Genomic DNA, 18,870 nt, shown 5'->3' with positions numbered 1-18,870 from the left:
TCAGGCACTGGGTTTGGAGTTGGGGGGGGCATGGGGGACACTCAGGCACTGGGTTTGGAGTTGGGGGGGGCATGGGGGACACTCAGGCACTGGGTTTGGAGTTGGGGGGGCATGGGGGACACTCAAGCTTTGGGTTTGCAGTGTGGGGGGCACAGAGGACACTCAGGCACACGGTTTGGAGTTGGGGGGGGCACAGGGGACACCCAGGCACTGGGTTTGCAGTGGGGGACACAAAGGACTCTGTGCTATTCTGGTGAGAGGGCTCCTAGGGCCCCCCCCCCACCCCCAGCACCCACCTGCTCCTTCTCCTGGTGCGTGGTGACCTCTCGGCGCTGCTGCTCCAGCTCAGCCGTGGCCTCTGCCAGGCTCTGCTGCAGCCCTGCCAGCGTCTTGGCCATCGCTGCCCGCTCCTCCTCCTGCAGTGCCAGTGCCTGGCGGCGGGGGGGGACGACAAGGCTCAGTTTGGGGGAGGGGGGGAGGTGACAGCAGAGCTGGGGCAAGGCTGGGGGCGACGCTGGGGCCACTCACCTGCTGCTTCTCGCTCTGGCGCTGCCGCCGCAGCGCTGCCAACTCAGCTGCCAGCTCCTCCTGCTCCAGTGCCAGCCGACCCCGCTCGGCCTCCAGCTCCTCCTGGCACCCCAAAGCCCCCCGAGCTCAGCACCGTGCCCCCAGACAGCAGCACTGCCCCTCCCAAAGCCAGCACTGCCCCCCCAAAGTCAGCACTGCACCACCCAAAGTCAGCACTGCACCACCCAAAGCCAGCACTGCACCCCAACAGTCAGCACTGGAACCCCAAAACTTGGCACTGCACCCCCAAATCAGCACTGCGCCCCAACAGGCAGCACTGGAACCCCAAAACTCAGCACTGAACCTCCTGAAATCAGCACTGCACTCCAAGGCAGCACTGGAACCCCAAAACTCAGCACTGAACCTCCTGAAATCAGCACTGCACCCCAACAGGCAGCACTGGAACCCCAAAACTCAGCACTGCATCCACAAAAATCAGCACTGCACCCAAAAATTTAGCACTGGAACCCCAAAACTTGGCACTGCACCCCCAAAAATCAGCACTGTGCCCCAACAAGCAGCACTGGAACCCCAAAACTTGGCACTGCACCCCCAAAAATCAGCACTGTGCTCCAACAGTCAGCACTGGAACCCCAAAACTCGGCACTGCAACCCCCAAAATCAGCACTGTGCCCCAACAGTCAGCACTGGAACCTCAAAAGTCAGCATTGGACCCCCCAAAGCTCACCACCAGTCACCAAAAATCAGCACTGGATCCCCAAAACTCAGTGCTGCACCCCTCAAATCAGCAGTGGACCCCAAAAAATCAGCACTGCACCCCCAAATACAAGCGTTGCACCCCAAAAACCAGCACTGGACCCCCAAAAATCAATACTGCACCCTCAAATATCAGCACTGCATACTCAAAAATCAGAATTGCACCCCAAAAATCAGCACTGGATCCCCAAAACTCAGGACTGCACCCCAAAACTCAGCACTGCACCAAAAAAAAATCAGCACTGCACCCAAAAGATCAGCATTGCACCCCAAAATTCGACACTGGATCCCCAAAAATCAGCACTGCACCCAAAAAATCAGCACTGGATCCACAAAACTCAGCACTGCACACCAAAACTCAGCACTGACACCCCAATATCAGTACTCCACCCACAAAAGTCAGCACTGCACTCACGAAACTCACCACTGGTCCCCAGAAAATCAGCGCACCCCTAAAAATCAGTACTGAACCCCCAAAAATCAGCACTCTACCCCAAAACAACAGCACTGTACACCCAAAAATCAACACTGGACCCCCAAAAATGAGCACTGCAGGCCCTAAATTCAGGCTTGCTCCCCAGAAATCACCACCACACCCCAAAAGTCACCACTGCACCCCAAAAGTCACCACCACCCCAAGATCAACTCAGTGCCCAAGCAAATCAGCACTACACTGAAATTATCACCACCTTACCCCAAAAAGTCAGGACTGGTCCCCAAAATCACCATCGTGTGTGTCCCCCTTAACAATATCATCCCCCAACAGCCAGCACTGCACCCCAAAACCCAGCCTTGCACCCCAAAAACCCATCCCTGCACCCCAAAACCCAACCCCGCAGCCCGAGGAGCACCACTGTACCAGGAGAAATCACCATCCAGGCTCTACACTCAGCCTGGGACCCCCAAAACTCAGAGCTGCACCCCCGAACAAGGTCAGAATGGTGCCCCAGAGAGCAGCTCTGCACCCCCAAGTTCAGGCTGGCTCAGAGCCGTGACCCAACAGGCACCGCCGCAGCCCAGGCACCGATGCTGCGCCCCCCCTAGGTCACCACGGCACTCACCCTGCCGCCCCAGCCGCCAGCGCCGGGCACCCCCGGGCACCCCAGCACCCACCTTCTGGCGCTGGAGGCTGCCCAGCTCCCCGCGGTGGCTGTCGCGGGCGTTCTGCAGGGTCACCGCCACCGCCGCCGCCTCGGCCGCCGCCACCGCCTGCCGCCGCGCCCGCAGCGCCTGCTCCCGCTCCTGCCGCCGCTCCTGCTCCCACGCCCGCCGAGCTGCACCCAGCGCCGCTGCGGGGGGAGCGGTCCTCAGCGGCGATCTGCCACCCGGCAGCAGCGATCTGCCACCCGGCAGCAGCGATCTGCTACCCGGCAGCAGGGACCTGCCACCCGGCAGCGGGGATCTGCCACCCGGCAGCGGGGATCTGCCACCCGGCAGCGGGGATCTGCCACCCGGCAGCGGCGATCTGCCACCCGGCAGCAGGGATCTGACACCCGGCAGCGGCGATCTGCCACCCGGCAGCAGGGATCTGCCACCCGGCAGCAGGGATCTGCCACCCGGCAGCGGGGATCTGCCACCCGGCAGCGGGGATCTGCCACACGGCAGCGGCGATCTGCCACCCGGCAGCAGGGATCTGACACCCGGCAGCGGCGATCTGCCACCCGGCAGCAGGGATCTGCCACCCGGCAGCAGGGATCTGCCACCCGGCAGCGGCGATCTGCCACCCGGCAGCAGGGATCTGACACCTGACAGCAAGAATCTGCCACCCGGCATCAGGGATCTGCCACCCAGCAGTGGGGATCTGCCACCTGGCAGCAGGGATCTGCCACCCAGCAGCAGGGATCTGCCATCCAGCAGCGGGTATCTGACACCTGACAGCAGGGATCTAAGATCTGACAGAAAGGATCTGCCACCCAGCAGCAGGGATCTGCCACCTGACAGCAAGGATCTGCCACCCAGCAGCGGGGATCTTCTACCCAACACCTGGGATCTGCCACCCAACAGCAAGAATCTGCCACCCAGCAGCTAGGATCTGCTACCCCACAGCTGGAATCCACCACCTGACAGCAAGGATCTGCCACCCAGCAGCGGGGATCAGACACCTGACAGCAAGGATCTGCCACCCAACACCAAGGATCTGCCACCCAGCAGCTGGGATCTGTCATCTGACTACAGGGATCTGCCACCCAACAGCAAGGAGCTGCCACCCAGCAGCTGGGATCTGTCATCTGACTACAGGGATCTGCCACCCAACAGCAAGGAGCTGCCACCCAGCAGCTGGGATCTGTCATCTGACTACAGGGATCTGCCACTCAGCAGCTGGGATCTGCCACCCAGCAGCTGGGATCTGCCATCAACAGCAGGGATCTGCCACTCAGCAGCTGGGAGCTGCCACCCAGCAGCTGGGATCTGCCATCTGACTGCAGGGATCTGCCACCCAACAGCAAGGAGCTGCCACTCAGCATCTGGGATCTGCCATCAACAGCAGGGATCCACCACCCAGCAGTGGGGATGTGGGTTAAGCATCAGGAGTAGGGACAGAAGAACGCAGCAGTGGGAGAGGATCTGTCCTGATCTGGTTGGAGATAGGTGGGGATGAAGATGAGGATGGACAAGTATGAGACAGGAATGAAGACAGGATGAGAATGAAGGTGGAGATGGATGAGCATGAGGATGGAGATGCCCGAGGATGAAGATAAGGATGGACAAGAAAGAATGGACGAGGATGAAAACAGGAATGGGAATGGAGATGTGGAGCAGTGAGGATGAAAATGGAGACTGATAGGGATCAGGGAGAGGGTGAAGGGGAGGAGGATGAAGGATGAGGATGGATGAAGATGGCTAAGAAGGTGGATGGGAAGAAGGATGAGAATGGGGCTTGATGGGGATGAACATGAACAGGGCTAAGGATGCAGATGGGGATGGGTGGAGACGACAGCAAGGATGATGCTGGTGCAAATGAAATGAGGATGGATAGACAAACAGATGAAGATGATGATGATGATGGGAGATGGACACGAATGAGGAAGAGGATGAAAGAGGAAGAGGATGAACAAGGCTGAGACTGGAAGATGAAGATGGGGATGGATGAGCATGAGAACAAAGACATTGATGGAGATCCCTATGAAGATGGGGACAAGGACAAGGATGGAGATGAAGAAGCCTGGGGATGGTGCCAGGGCAGTGCAAGGCTGGCTGGCAGCAGCTGAGGGACAAGGACAAGGATGGAGATGAAGAAGCCTGGGGATGGTGCCAGGGCAGTGCAAGGCTGGCTGGCAGCAGCTGAGGACAGCTGAGGCTGCCCAGGGTGCTCGGCACAGAGCAGGGCTTGGACCCCTCACCCTCCAGCGTCTCCTTGGCCTGAAGCTGGGTCCGGCCCTCGGCCTCCAGCTGCTGGTTGCGGGCATCGAGCTGGGCCAGCTGCTCCTGCAGCTGGAAGATGCTGCTCTCCAACCCCTCCTTCTCCGACCTGCAGGGCATCACCCACCACGCTGCCAACCCTGGGGAGAGGGAGGGCTGCGGGGCGGGGGAGGGTGACCCCTTCGCAGTCCCAACAGCACCCACCTGAGCCTGGCCACCTCCTGGGCCTGATCCTGGCCGTGGCGCTGGGCGGCGGCGAGCTGGACGCTCAGGCTGGCTCCTTCCTTGGCCAGCGCCCCGCGGGCATGGCTCAACCGCAGCAGCTCCTGCCGCAGCCGCTCCTGCTCGCCCCGCGCCTGTGCCAGCGCCTCGCCCGCTGCGCCCTGCTCCTGCACCGCCTGCGGTGCCCAGCGCCGTCACCCCGTGCCCAGCCACCCCGTGCCACCCCGCCCAGCCCCCCACTTACCCTCCCAAGGACCCCACGCGTCGGCCGTGATCCTCCCAGGCACCCCACGCACCCTCCCAGTTTCCTCACACACCCTCCCCATCCCTTTCGCTTCCCCCCACGCAGCTTCCACAGTCCCCCCAGTCAACCCGTGCCCCCCTCCCAGTTACCCATGCCACCCTCCCCAGCCACCCTGTGCACTCTTCCCAGTTACCCTGTGCCACTTCCCCAGTCCCCCCAGTTGCCCCATGCGCCCTCTCCCAGTTAGCACAAGCACATTCCCCACACTCCCTTCCCACCCCCCCCAGTCACCCTGTGCCCTCCCAGTCCCTTCCACACATGCTGTACTCCTTCCCCAGTCCCCCCAGGTGCCCCATGCACCCTCTCAGTAACCCCATACCCACCCCCCATTGCTCCCAGTTGCCACATGCCCCTTCCAAATCACACCTGACACCCTCCCAGTCCTCCCGTAGCCCCTCCCCCATCACTCCCAGCTGTCCCCTCCCAACTTCACTTGACACCTTTCCAGTCCCTCCCAGTTACCCCATACCACTCCCACTTGTCCCATGCCCCTCTCAGTCATCCCATACCCCTCCCTACCCCTGCTCCCAAGAGCCCCATACCCCTTCCCAGTCACCCTCCATCCTCTCCCCATCATTCCCAGTTGTTCCATACCCCTTCCCAGTCACCCCCTACCCTCTCCCCATCACTCCCAGGTGCCCCATACCCCTTCCCAGTCACCCCCTATCCGCTCCCCATCACTCCCGGGTGCCCCATGCCCCTTCCCAGTCACCCCCTACCCTCTCCCCATCACTCCCGGGTGCCCCATACCCCTTCCCAGTCACCCCCTATCCGCTCTCCATCACTCCCAGTTTTCCCATACCCCTTCCCAGTTACCCTCTATCTTTTCCCTTTCACTCCCAGCTGCCCCATGCCCCCATCCAGTTACCCCCAATCCTTTCCCCATCAGTCCCAGTGCCCCATGTCCCCTCCCAATTACACCTGACACACTCCCAGTGCCTCCCAGTTACACCATGCCCCTTCCACTTGCCCCATGCCCCCTCCCTATCCCTCCCAGTTGTCTCATACTCCTTTCCAGCTACCCCCCAACCCCTCCCCATCATTCCCAGGTGGCCCATACCCCTTCCCAGTTACCCCCCAGCCCTTCCCCATCATTCCCAGGTGGCCCATACCCCTTCCCAGTTACCCCCCATCCTCATCCTATCAATCCCAGGTATCCAACGCTCCCTTCCCCAGTCACCCCCTATCCTCTCCCCATCATTCCCAGTTGCCCCACACCCCTTCCCCAGTTACCCCTATCCTCTCCCCACCACTCCCAGCTGTCCGATGCCCCCTCCCAATCACACTCCACACCCTCCCAGTCGCCCCGCACCCCCTCCCCACCGCTCCCAGTGCCCCCCACAGCCCCACCTGCCCCAGGTGCTGGCGCAGGCGCTGGTGCTGGGCGCGCAGTGCCCGCAGCTCTGCGCGCAGCCCTCGCCTGCCCTCCTCGGCCGCCCTGCGGGCCCGCTCCAGCCCCTGCAGCTCGGCGGCCCCGGTCCCGCGGCCCCGCTCCAGCTGCGCCCGCAGCCGGCCCAGCTCCTGCAGCAGCTCCCGGGTGCGGCCGCGGCCCCGCTCCCGCTCCTCCTCCAGCCGCGCCAGGCTCCGGCTCAGCTCCGTCTTCTCCCGAGCCAGCCCCGCCGCCAGCTCGCTGGTCTTGGCCAGGGCATCCCGCAGCCTGCCCTCCTCGGCCGCCGCCGCCCGCTGCGCCGCCGCCAGCTCCCCGCAGCTCCCCTGCGCCTGCCGCGGGGGTCAGAGCCATGCGGCAGCCTGCGGCACCCGCTGAGCCTGGTGCTTAGGGCTTGCACCCACTGCAGGGGGATGCATCTATTGCAGGGGCTGCATTTGCTGCCTGGGAGTTGCACCCAACTGCACGGGATGAGCCTGGTGCTTAGGGCTTCCACCTGCTGCCTTAGGGGATGCACCCACTGCAGGGGCTGCATTTGCTGCTTGGGAGTTGCACCCAACTGCACGGAATGAGCCTGGTGCTTAGGGCTTGCACCCACTGCAGGGGGATGCATCTGCTGCAGGGGCTGCATTTGCTGCTTGGGAGTTGCACCCAACTGCACGGAATGAGTGCTTAGGGCTTGCACCCACTGCAGGGGGATGCATCTATTGCAGGGGCTGCATTTGCTGTCTGGGAGTTGCACCCACTGCATGGGATGAGCCTGGTGCTTAGGGCTTGCACCCACTGCAGGGGGATGCATCTATTGCAGGGGCTGCATTTGCTGCTTGGGAGTTGCACCCACTGCATGGGATGAGCCTGGTGCTTAGGGCTTGCACCCACTGCAGGGGGATGCATCTACTGCAGGGGCTGCATTTGCTGTCTGGGAGTTGCACCCACTGCATGGGATGAGCCTGGTGCTTAGGGCTTGCACCTGCTGCCTTAGGGGATGCACCCACTGCAGGGGGATGCATTTGCTGCCTGGGAGTTGCACCCAACTGCACGGAATGAGCCTGGTGCTTAGGGCTTGCACCCACTGCAGGGGGATGCATCTACTGCAAGGGCTGCATTTGCTGCCTGGGAGTTGCACCCAACTGCACTGAATGAGCCTGGTGCTTAGGGCTTGCACCCACTGCAGGGGGATGCATCTGCTGCAGGGGCTGCATTTGCTGTCTGGGAGTTGCACCCACTGCATGGGATGAGCCTGGTGCTTAGGGCTTGCACCCACTGCAGGGGGATGCATCTACTGCAGGGGCTGCATTTGCTCTCTGGGAGTTGCACCCACTGCATGGGATGAGCCTGGTGTATTAAGAGTTGCACCTCCTGCAGGGGATGCACTTGCTGCTGGAAGGCTGTACCTGCTGCAGGGGTTGTGCCTGTTGCTATGGGGATGCATCTGCTGCTTGGGAGTTGCACCTGCTGCATGGGATGAGCCTGGTGCATAACAGTTGCACCCATTGCAGGGGGGTGCACCTGCTGCAGGGGCTGCACCCACTGCTGGGGAGCTGCACTTGCTGCATGAGTTGTGCCTGCTGCTTAGGGGCTGTGCCTGCAGCAGGGCAGGGAGCTAAGCCTGCTGCACAGGTGGGGGCTGCACCCACTGCTGGGGAGCTGCACTTGCTGCATGAGCTGTGCCTGCTGCTTAGGGGCTGTGCCTGCAGCAGGGCAGGGAGCTAAGCCTGCTGCACAGGTGGGGGCTCCACCCACTGCTGGGAAGCTGCACTTGCTGCATGAGCTGTGCCTGCTGCTTAGGGGCTGTGCCTGCTGCAGGGCAGGGAGCTAAGCCTGCTGCATGGGAGGGGGCTGCACCCACTGCTGGGGAGCTGCACTTGCTGCATGGGCTGTGCCTGCTGCTTAGGGGCTGTGCCTGCTGCTTAGGGGCTGTGCCTGCTGCAGGGCAGGGAGCTAAGCCTGCTGCACAGGTGGGGGCTGCACCCACTGCTGAGGAGCTGCACTTGCTGCATGAGCTGTGCCAGTTGCTATGGGGCTGTGCCCACTGCAGGGCTGGCAGGCACTGACACTGGACAGGTGACAGCCTCTGCAGAGGGAGCTGAGCCTGCTGCATGGGAGGGGGCTGCACCCACTGTTGGGGCTGCATCCATCACCTAGGGGTGGGGGCCTGGGGGCTGTTACCCACCTTTGCCAGCGCCTCAGCCAGCGCCTCCTGCTCGCCCCGAGCCACCTCAGCCTCCAGCGCCGCGCGGCTCAGCGCCTCCCGCGCCTCCAGCAGCTCCTGCTGCGCCGCCGCACGCTGCGCCTCCAGCTGCTCCACCTGCTGCTGGCTGCGGCACCCCCCGGGGCACCGAGGGCACAGGGGCTTCAGGACCCGCTCAAGGAGGGCGGGGGGGGGGGGTCACAGCACCCACTACCACGCAGCACCCACTTGGAGGGGAGCTGCAGCACCCAGTGTTTGCTGGCACCCATCTGGCTGCAGCACCTGCGTGGCAGGTGGCAGCACCCACAGAAGTGCTGCACTCCACTCACTTGGGGGGGAAGTTTCAGCACCCACCTTGTGGGGGGGCAAGGGGGCAGCACCCACTTTGGTGGGAGATCCTGCAGCATCCACCTTACAGGGAGGCATCAGGAGACCCACTTGGGTGGGGGGAAAGTTGCAACACCCAAATTGGGAGGGGCAGAGGTGGCAGCACTCCCATGAAGGGGCCCTTAGGGGACTCATTTTGGGTGAGGCTGCAGCACCCACTGACATCTTGCAGCACCACCTCGGTGGGAAGCTGCAGCACCCAGTTGAAGGGGCTACAGCACCCAATTTATGAGTGGAGCACCTAGATCTACGGGGAGGCTGCAGGGGTCCCACTGGGTTGTTGGGAGGGGGATGCTACAGCACCCATCAACGCCATGCAGCACCCACTACCCACCACGCAGCACCCACTACCACCATGCAGCACCCACTACCACCACGCAGCACCCATTACCACCACACAGCACCCACCACCACCACACAGCACCCACTACCACCACGCAGCACCCACCATCACCACGCAGCACCCATTACCATCATGCAGCACCCATCACCACCACACAGCACCCACCACCAGCATGCAGTACCCACCAGCACCACGCAGCACCCACTACCACCACGCAGCACCCACTACCACCACGCAGCACCCACCACCACCACGCAGCACCCACCACCACCATTCAGCACCCATCACCACCACGTAGCACCCACTACCACCACGCAGCATCCACTACCACCACGCAGCACTCACCATCACCATGCAGCACCCACCATCACCACGCAGCACCCACTACCACCACGCAGCACCCACTACCACCACACAGCACCCACTACCACCACACAGCACCCATTACCACCACACAGCACCCATTACCACCACGGAGCACCCACCATCACCACACAGCACCCACTACCACCATGCAGCACTCACCAGCACCACGCAGCACCCACTACCATCATGCAGCACCCACCACCACCACGCAGCACCCACCAGCACCACGCAGCACCCACTACCATCATGCAGCACCCACCAGCACCATGCAGCACCCACTACCATCATGCAGCACCCACCTGTGCTGCAGCTGCTGGCGAGTGGCCTCAGCGTCCCGGGCAGCCTCGGCGCGGGCATCCTCCAGCCCCTCGCCCTGGCGCTGCAGCTGTGCCCGCTCCTGCTGCAGGGCACCTGCCCGCTGCTGCTCTGCTGCCAGCGCTGCCTCTGCCCGCAGCCGCTCCCTGCCAGGCAGACAGACGGACACGGTGGGGCAGTGTGGGTGAGCAGACGGACGGACAGGCGGGCACGGATGGAGGGGAGGCAGGCGGATGGGTGCAGGGGGGTAGAGGGAGGGAGGGATGGATGGATGGATGGAGGCGGGTGGGCAGATGGAGAGACAGACATGAGTGGGCAGATGGATGGACAGACAGACACAGGCAGGTGGATGGACAGACAGACATGAGTGGGCAGATGGATGGACAGACAGACACAGGCAGGTGGATGGACAGACAGACATGAGTGGGCAGATGGATGGACAGACAGACACAGGCAGGTGGATGGACAGACAGACATGAGTGGGCAGATGGATGGACAGACAGACACAGGCAGATGGATGGACAGACAGACACGAATGGGCAGATGGATGGACAGACAGACACAGGCAGGTGGATGGACAGACAGACATGAGTGGGCAGATGGATGGACAGACAGACACAGGCAGGTGGATGGACAGACAGACATGAGTGGGCAGATGGATGGACAGACAGACACAGGCAGATGGATGGACAGACAGACACGAATGGGCAGATGGATGGACAGACAGACACAGGTAGGCGGACGGACAGAAAGACATGAGCGGGAAGATGGATGGACAGACAGACACAGGTAAGTGGATGGACAGACAGACACAAGTGGGCAGGTGGATGGACAGACAGACACAGGTAGGTGGATGGACAGACAGACACGAATGGGCAGATGGATGGACAGACAGACACAGGTAGGTGGATGGACAGACAGATGGATACAGGTGAGCAGATAGATGGATGCAGGTGGGAAGATGGACAGAGATGGATGGACAAATGGACAGACAGATGGACACAGGCAGGCAGATGAACACAGGTTCACGGGTTGATACTGGTAGGCAGACAGACAGACAGACATGGCTGGGCAGACAGGCACAGGCAGGGAGATGGATGAACAGAAGCAGGCAGGTGGATGGACACACAGGCATGGGTGGACAGATGGACAGACGGACGGGCATGGGTTGGCCCTTTGATGGACACAGGTGAGCAGATGGATGGGCATGGGTGGGCAGAGAGATGGGAGGATGCAGGTGGGTGGATGGACACGGGTGGGAAGACAGATGGACAGGTAGAAGGACAGATATGGGTGGGCAGATAGAAGGACAAACATGGGTGGGCAGGTGGAAGTGGATGGACAGACATGGGTGGGCAGGTGGAAGGACAGACACGGGTGGGCAGGTGGATGTGGAAGGACAGACATGGGTGGGCAGGTGGAAGGACAGACACGGGTGGGCAGGTGGATGTGGAAGGACAGACATGGGTGGGCAGGTGGAAGGACAGACACGGGTGGGCAGGTGGAAGGACAGACATGGGTGGGCAGGTGGAAGGACAGACACAGGTGGGCAGGTGGAAGTGGAAGGACAGACACGGGTGGGCAGGTGGAAGGACAGACACAGGTGGGCAGGTGGAAGGACAGACACGGGTGGGCAGGTGGAAGGACAGACACAGGTGGGCAGGTGGAAGTGGAATGACAGACACGGGTGGGCAGGTGGAAGGACAGACACGGGTGGACAGGTGGATGTGGAAGGACAGACGTGGGTGGGCAGGTGGAAGGACAGACACAGGTGGGCAGGTGGAAGGACAGACACGGGTGGGCAGGTGGAAGGACAGACACGGGTGGACAGGTGGATGTGGAAGGACAGACGTGGGTGGGCAGGTGGAAGGACAGACATGGGTGGGCAGGTGGAAGGACAGATGTGGGTGGGCAGGTGGAAGGACAGACACGGGTGGGCAGGTGGAAGGACAGACGTGGGTGGGCAGGTGGAAGGACAGACACGGGTGGGCAGGTGGAAGGACAGACACAGGTGGGCAGGTGGATGTGCTGACGCTCACAGGTGGGTAAACTGAGCTGGAGGAATGCACAGGGACAGAGACGAAATGTGTGGAGATGGATGGACAGACAGACAAGGCAGGATAGACAAGGACAGACTGACAGAGGGCAGGACAAGCAGGAGGATAAAAAGGGAGAGAGGGATGGATAGGTGGATGGGTAGATGGGTGGATGGGTGCACGGGTGGGTGGATGAGTGGGTGGGTGGACGGAGGGGTGGATGGAGGGATGGATGGGTGGATGGGTGGATGGGTGGATGGGTGGGTGAATGGATGGGTGGATGGATGGATGAGTGGATGGATGGATGGGTGAGTGGATGGGTGAGTGGATGGATGGGTGGATGGATGGGTGAGTGGATGGATGGATGGATGGATGGATGGATGGATGGATGGATGGGTGAGTGGATGGGTGAGTGGATGGATGGGTGGATGGATGGGTGAGTGGATGGGTGAGTGGATGGATGGGTGAGTGGATGGATGGATGGGTGGATGGGTGAGTGGATGGATGGGTGAGTGGATGGGTGAGTGGATGGATGGGTGAGTGGATGGATGGATGGGTGGATGGGTGAGTGGATGGGTGAGTGGATGGATGGGTGAGTGGGTGGATGGATGGGTGGATGGGTGAGTGGATGGATGGATGGGCGGATGGGTGAGTGGATGGATGGATGGGTGGATGGGTGAGTGGATGGATAGATGGGTGGATGGGTGAATGGATGGATGGGTGGATGGCTGGGTGGGTGAGTGGATGGATGGGTGGATGGATGGGTGTATGGCTGGGTGGGTAGGTGGATGGGTACAGGAGATGGCTGTGCAGGATGGAGACAGACAGACAGATGGGGCAGGATGCAGAGGGGGATGCAAGGATGGGAAGGGCAAGCCTCAGGGAAGGATGAGCACAGACAGAGGCATGCAGGGGCAGCCCCGCAGGGAGGGTGGGAGCAGAGGACAGACAAGAGGGTGCTGGGCACCTGCGCAGGCCCTCAGCCTCCACCCTCAGCCGAGCCACCTCGCACAGGGCCTCATCCTGCGCCCGCCGGCAGCCTTCAGCCTCAGCGCTGAGCTCCTGCAGCCTCCTCTCCAGCGCCCCCAGCTGCTGCTTGCTGTCCCCAAGCTCCCGCTGCAGGCCCTCGGCCACCTCCCGGCTGGCCTCTGCCTGGCTCCGGGCATCCTGGGTGAGGTACGAGGTGGGATCAGCCTTCATCGCCATCACCATCATCATCTCGTCCTGCAGCCCCTGGCCTCTTACCTGCAGCTGGAGCTGGCGGTGGCGCAGGGCAGCCTGGACGGTGGTGAGGCTGTGGTGAGGGGACGTGGGGGGAGGACACGGAGGGGACGCTGAGGGGGACTCTTGGTGCTCAGGGTCCTGAGCCAGCACCGACTGCCAGGGGACAGGGAGAGACTCTCGGTCAGGGAGGAGAGACTCTGGGCTGCGGGGGGGTCGGGGACACTGGGGAGGGGTCGGGGACATTGGGAAGGGGCTGGGGACACTGGGGAGGGGCTGGGCACGCTGGAGAGGGGCTGAGCACACTGGGGAGGGATATGGGACACTGGAGAGGGGTCCCGAACACTGGGGAGGGGCTGCAGACACTGGGGAGGGGTCGGGGACATTGGGAAGGGGCTGGGGACACTGGGGAGGGGCTAGGGACACTGGGGAGGGGCTGGGCACACTGGGGAGGGGCTGGGCACACTGGGGAGGGATATAGGACACTGGAGAGGGGTCCCGAACACTGGGGAGGGGCTGCGGACACTGGGGAGGGGTCGAGGACACTGGAGAGGGGTTAGGGACACTGGGGAGGGGCTGGGGACACTGGGAAGGGGCTGGGCACACTGGGGAGGGATATAGGACACTGGAGAGGGGTCCTGAACACTGGGAAGGGGTTGCGGACACTGGGGAGGGGTTAGAGACACTGGGGAGGGGTCGAGGACACTGAGGAGGGGTTAGGGACACTGGGGAGGGGTCGAGGACACTGGGGAGGGGTTAGAGACACTGGGGAGGGGTCGAGGACACTGAGGAGGGGTTAGGGACACTGGGGAGGGGTCGAGGACACTGGGGAGCCCCCAGCACCTGGGTGATGTCCTGCAGCGTCCCACGGAGCTGCTCCAGCTCGGAGCGCAAAGCCTCCACCTCTGCTGGGGAGGGTTCCTGGGCACGAGAGGCCTCCTGCAAAGCAACCCTCACTGCACTGCCGGGCACGGCTGGGGCACGGTGCCCAGCAGGCATCACCCCGCAGGCATCACCCCCTGCCATGCAGCATGCAGTATGACTGGGCATGTAGCACACCTTGGCATGCACCACACCATGCACCCTGGTGCTTACTGCAGCCTGGCACTGCAGAGTGCAGCCCAGCACGTAGCACACCTTGGCATGCACCACACCATGCACCCTGGTGCTTACTGCAGCCTGGCACTGCAGAGTGCAGCCCAGCACGTAGCACACCTTGGCATGCACCACACCATGCACCCTGGTGCTTACTGCCACCTGGCACACAACAGGCACTGCAGAGTGCACCCCAGCATGTAGCACACCTTGGCATGCACCACACCATGCACCCTGGTGCTTGCTGCAGCCTGGCACTGCACAGTGCACCCCAGCATGTAGCACACCTTGACATGCACCACGCCATGCACCCTGGTGCTTACTGCAGCCTGGCACTGCAGAGTGCACCCCAGCATGTAGCACACCTTGGCATGCACCATACCATGCACCCTGGTGCTTGCTGCAGCCTGGCACTGCACAGTGCACCCCAGCATGTAGCACACCTTGGCATGCACCACGCCATGCACCCTGGTGCTTGCTGCAGCCTGGCACTGCAGAGTGCACCCCAGCATTTAGCACACCTTGGCATGCACCATACCATGCACCCTGGTGCTTGCTGCAGCCTGGCACACAGCAGGCACTGCACAGTGAACCCCAGCATGTATCATGGCAGCTTGGCATGCAGCAGGCATTGCAGTGTGGCGTGTGGCATGCAGCATGCCCTCACACACACCCATGCTGTGGCTTGGCATACATTGTGCCCCACTGTGCATCATATCTTGCCAAGTGGCATGCAGCATGCCCCTAAGTGCATAATGCACTGCAGCTTGGCACTGGCTTGCATAATGTGTTGCAACCTGGCATGCATCACACCCCAACGTGCATTGAGTGCTGCAGCTGGAACACAGCATGCCCCAGTGTGCATCGAGGCTTGGCAAGCACTGTGCCCTGGCATGTCCTATGTGCTGCAGCTCAGCATGCACAGTGCCCTGGCATGCTCTGTGTGCTGCAGCCCAGCATGCACTGTGCCCTGGCATGCTCTGTGTGCTGCAGCCCAGTGTGCACTGTGCCCTGGCATGCTCTGTGTGCTGCAGCCCAGCATGCACAGTGCCCTGGCATGCTCTGTGTGTGCTGCAGCTCAGCATGCACTGTGCCCTGGCATGCTCCGTGTGCTGCAGCCCAGCATGCTCTGTGCCCTGGCATGCTCCGTGTGCTGCAGCTCAGCATCCACTGTGCCCTGGCATGCAGTGTGTGCTGCAGCCCAGCATGCTCTGTGCCCTGGCATGCTCCGTGTGCTGCAGCCCAGCATGCTCTGTGCCCTGGCATGCTCCGTGTGCTGCAGCCCAGCATGCTCTGTGCCCTGGCATGCTCCGTGTGCTGCAGCTCAGCATCCACTGTGCCCTGGCATGCAGTGTGTGCTGCAGCCCAGCATGCTCTGTGCCCTGGCATGCAGTGTGTGCTGCAGCCCAGCATGCTCTGTGCCCTGGCATGCTCTGTGTGTGCTGCAGCCCAGCATGCTCTGTGCCCTGGCATGCTCTGTGTGCTGCAGCTTGGCATGCACCCTGCCCTGCAGCTAACAGGCTGTGCCCCAGCATGCCCAGCCTCAGCACACATCCCACCCCCACTCTCACCAGCTGCTGTAGCTGCAGCCTCAGCGTCTCCACCCTCTGCTCCTTCTCCTCATCCTCACCCCGCAGCCGCTCCAGGGCCACCACCAGCTCTGCCAACCTGCAGCAAGACAGCAGGCAGCAGCAGTGCCCCTCTGGCACCCTGCTCTCTTCATCAAAGATCTGTAGCAGGGCATGGAGGCATCCTCAGGCACTCTGCAGGGGACACTCAGCTGGGAGGGACTCCTGATCTGATGGAGGCTTGGAGGCTCTGTAGGGGCACCTGGCCAGGCTGCACCCATGGGCTGAGGCCAATGGGATGAGGCTCAGCAAGGCCAAGGGATGAGTCCTGCTCTTGGGTCACAACAACCCCAGGAAAGCTCCAGGAGGGGCAGAGTGGCTGCAAACTGCCCAGAACACAAGGACCAGGGACAGCAGCTGGAGATGAGCCAGGGGGTGCCCAGGTGGGCACGAAGGGCACCAGCAGCCTGGCCTGGGTCAGCAATGGTGTGGGCAGCAGGAGCAGGGCAGGGATTGTCCCCCTGGACTGGGCAGACTGCCCCCTGAGTCCTGAGTTGAGTTTTGAGCCACTCGCTCCAAGAAGGACATTGAGGAGCTGCAGCAGGTCCAGAGAGGGGCAATGAGGTTGGGGAAGGGTCTGGGGAGGGGCAGCTGAGGGAGCTGGGGGTGTGCAGCCTGGAGGAAAGGAGGCTGAGGGGAGCCCTTCTGGCTCTCTGCACCTCCCTGAGAGAAGGCTGGCACCAGGGGGGGTTGGTCTCCTCTGCCAAGGAACAAGTGACAGGGAAGGAGGAAATGGCCTCAAGTTGCCCCAGGTGAGGTTCAGGTTGGCCATGAGGAACAATTCCTCCCCCTTGAGGGCTGCCAGGGCCTGGCCCAAGCTGCCCAGGGCAGTGCTGCAGTGCCCATCCCTGCAGGGGGCACTGAGGGCCATGGTTTGGCAGTGCCCTGCAGCGCTGGGCTCAGGGCTGGGCTCTCCTCCAATCGGAGCAGCTCCCTAACGCCACAGAAAGCATCTCCCCTCCTCCCCCCGTCCCTAGTACCTGGCTCCAAGGGCAGCTTTCTCCCGATCAGCATCCTGTGCCCTCTCCTCCAGCTGTGCCAGCCTCATCTGCTGCTGCTCCCGGGCAGCCCCAGCCTGGCTCTCTGCCAGCCGCAGGTTGGCAGCCAGGTGCAGGCAGGCAGCGTGGGCAGCTCTGCTGGCCCGCGACGCCTCGTGGCTCAGCTCCGACAGATCCCTGCCACCAGCAGGCACAGGGTGGGACCCCAGCCATGCCGGGGGTCTTTGAGGACCTCGGGGCCCCCACCCTGGGAACCCTCCCGGGCCCCTGCTGACCTCTCGGTGGTGGCTTTCATCTCCCCGAAGTGCCGCCTGAAGGCCACCACCTGTCTCCAGAGGGTCAGCAGCCTGCTGTGCTCGTTGCTGAAGTAGGTGTTGAAGGACTGTCCAAGGCACAGAGCAGCGCTGGTCCTGCCTCCCCAGGTGCCACCCTCTGGCAGCAGCTCCAGCTGCCTGTGCCCTTCATCCCCAAACCTCCGTGCGACGCCCTCATGCCTGCGCCCATCACACCCAACGCCCTCCGGAGCCAGCAGCCTCCCACCCAGCTGCCCTGCACCCTGGACAGAGAGGGGCAGGGGACAGGCATCTTCCTGCCCTGCATCACCCTCCCACCATGTGCTGCAGCCCCTGCGCCCCCAAATTCTTCCCCATGCAACACCTCTTGTGGTCCTGCATCTCTCCCAGTGGTCCTGCATCCCTCACAGTGGTCCTGCATCCCTCACAGCGGTCCTGCATCCCTCCCAGTGGTCCTGCACCTCTCCCAGTGGTCCTGCATCCCTCCCACTGGTCCTGCATCCCTCCCACTGGTCCTGCATCCCTCCCAGCAGTCCTGCATCCCTCCCAGTGGTCCTGTATCACTCTCACTGGTCCTGCATCCCTCCCAGTGGTCCTGTATCCCTCTCACTGGTCCTGCATCTCTCCCACTGGTCCTGCATCTCTCCCACTGGTCCTGCATCCCTCCCAGTGGTCCTGTATCCCTCTCACTGGTCCTGCATCTCTCCCAGTGGTCCCACCATGCCCTTCCTTGTCACATGCCCCTGCCTTGCATCACCCTCCCACTGTGTGCCACATCCCCTGCACCCCAGTTCTCCTCCAGGCAACAGCTCCCATGGTCTCACACACGTCCCAGTGGTTCTCCATCTCTCCCAGTGCCATATGCCCACATCCCCTTGCCTCACTTCACTCTCCCATCCCATCCTGCAGTCCTTGCACCCCTAAGTTCTCCACACAGCACCCTCCATGGCCTCACATCCCTCTCAGTGGTCCCTCATCCTTCCCTCCACCCCCTCAGCCTTTTCCATGTCACATCTCTCCATCCTTCTACCCTGCATCATCCTCCCACCATGTATTGCATCCCTTGCACCCCCAAACTCTTCTCTGTGCAACATCCCCCATGGTTCCTCATCCTTCACCATGGCCCTCCAGCCCTCCTGGTGGTCTTTTGTCCCTTCCAGTGCTGCACCCCCACATATCCCTGCCTCGCATTGCCATGCAAGGCAGGGGGATGTGGATCCCCACCTGCCACGTCCCCTGCACCCCCACATTTTCCTCTGTGCAGTCAGCAGGGACCTCTGCAACTCAAGCAGGTTGCTCAGAGACCCAAACAACCTGACCCAGAGTCGTTCCAGGCTTGGAGTGTTTCAAGAGATGTGTGGACGTGGATGAGTAAGAGAAATGGTGATGAAAACTCCTATCAGAACCCAGAGCCTCTTCTGCAGCAGTCAGGCACTGGCC

General features: G+C 62.3%; 1 protein-coding gene across 1 annotated transcript in view; it reads right to left on the bottom strand.

Moving 5' to 3' along the window:
* Nucleotides 1-18,870, bottom strand: part of CROCC (ciliary rootlet coiled-coil, rootletin) — a 71,961-nt gene that overhangs the window by 35,383 nt on the left and 17,708 nt on the right. The window contains exons 8-21 of the mRNA XM_064171749.1: nt 17,413-17,519; nt 17,120-17,314; nt 16,083-16,179; nt 14,260-14,355; nt 13,441-13,572; nt 13,163-13,362; nt 10,144-10,305; nt 8,731-8,875; nt 6,521-6,889; nt 4,849-5,042; nt 4,626-4,753; nt 2,398-2,573; nt 529-630; nt 297-431 (exon numbers count right to left, since the gene is read on the bottom strand). Coding sequence (XP_064027819.1) covers nt 297-431; nt 529-630; nt 2,398-2,573; nt 4,626-4,753; nt 4,849-5,042; nt 6,521-6,889; nt 8,731-8,875; nt 10,144-10,305; nt 13,163-13,362; nt 13,441-13,572; nt 14,260-14,355; nt 16,083-16,179; nt 17,120-17,314; nt 17,413-17,519 — 2,238 coding nt within the window. The remainder of the gene's footprint in view (nt 1-296; nt 432-528; nt 631-2,397; nt 2,574-4,625; nt 4,754-4,848; nt 5,043-6,520; nt 6,890-8,730; nt 8,876-10,143; nt 10,306-13,162; nt 13,363-13,440; nt 13,573-14,259; nt 14,356-16,082; nt 16,180-17,119; nt 17,315-17,412; nt 17,520-18,870) is intronic.

Source organism: Pogoniulus pusillus, chromosome 36 (genome assembly GCF_015220805.1).
Source record: "Pogoniulus pusillus isolate bPogPus1 chromosome 36, bPogPus1.pri, whole genome shotgun sequence".
Taxonomy (NCBI): Eukaryota; Metazoa; Chordata; class Aves; order Piciformes; family Lybiidae; genus Pogoniulus; species Pogoniulus pusillus.
Note: the sequence above shows the minus strand (reverse complement) of the source record. Positions and strands in the feature narration are given on the sequence as shown.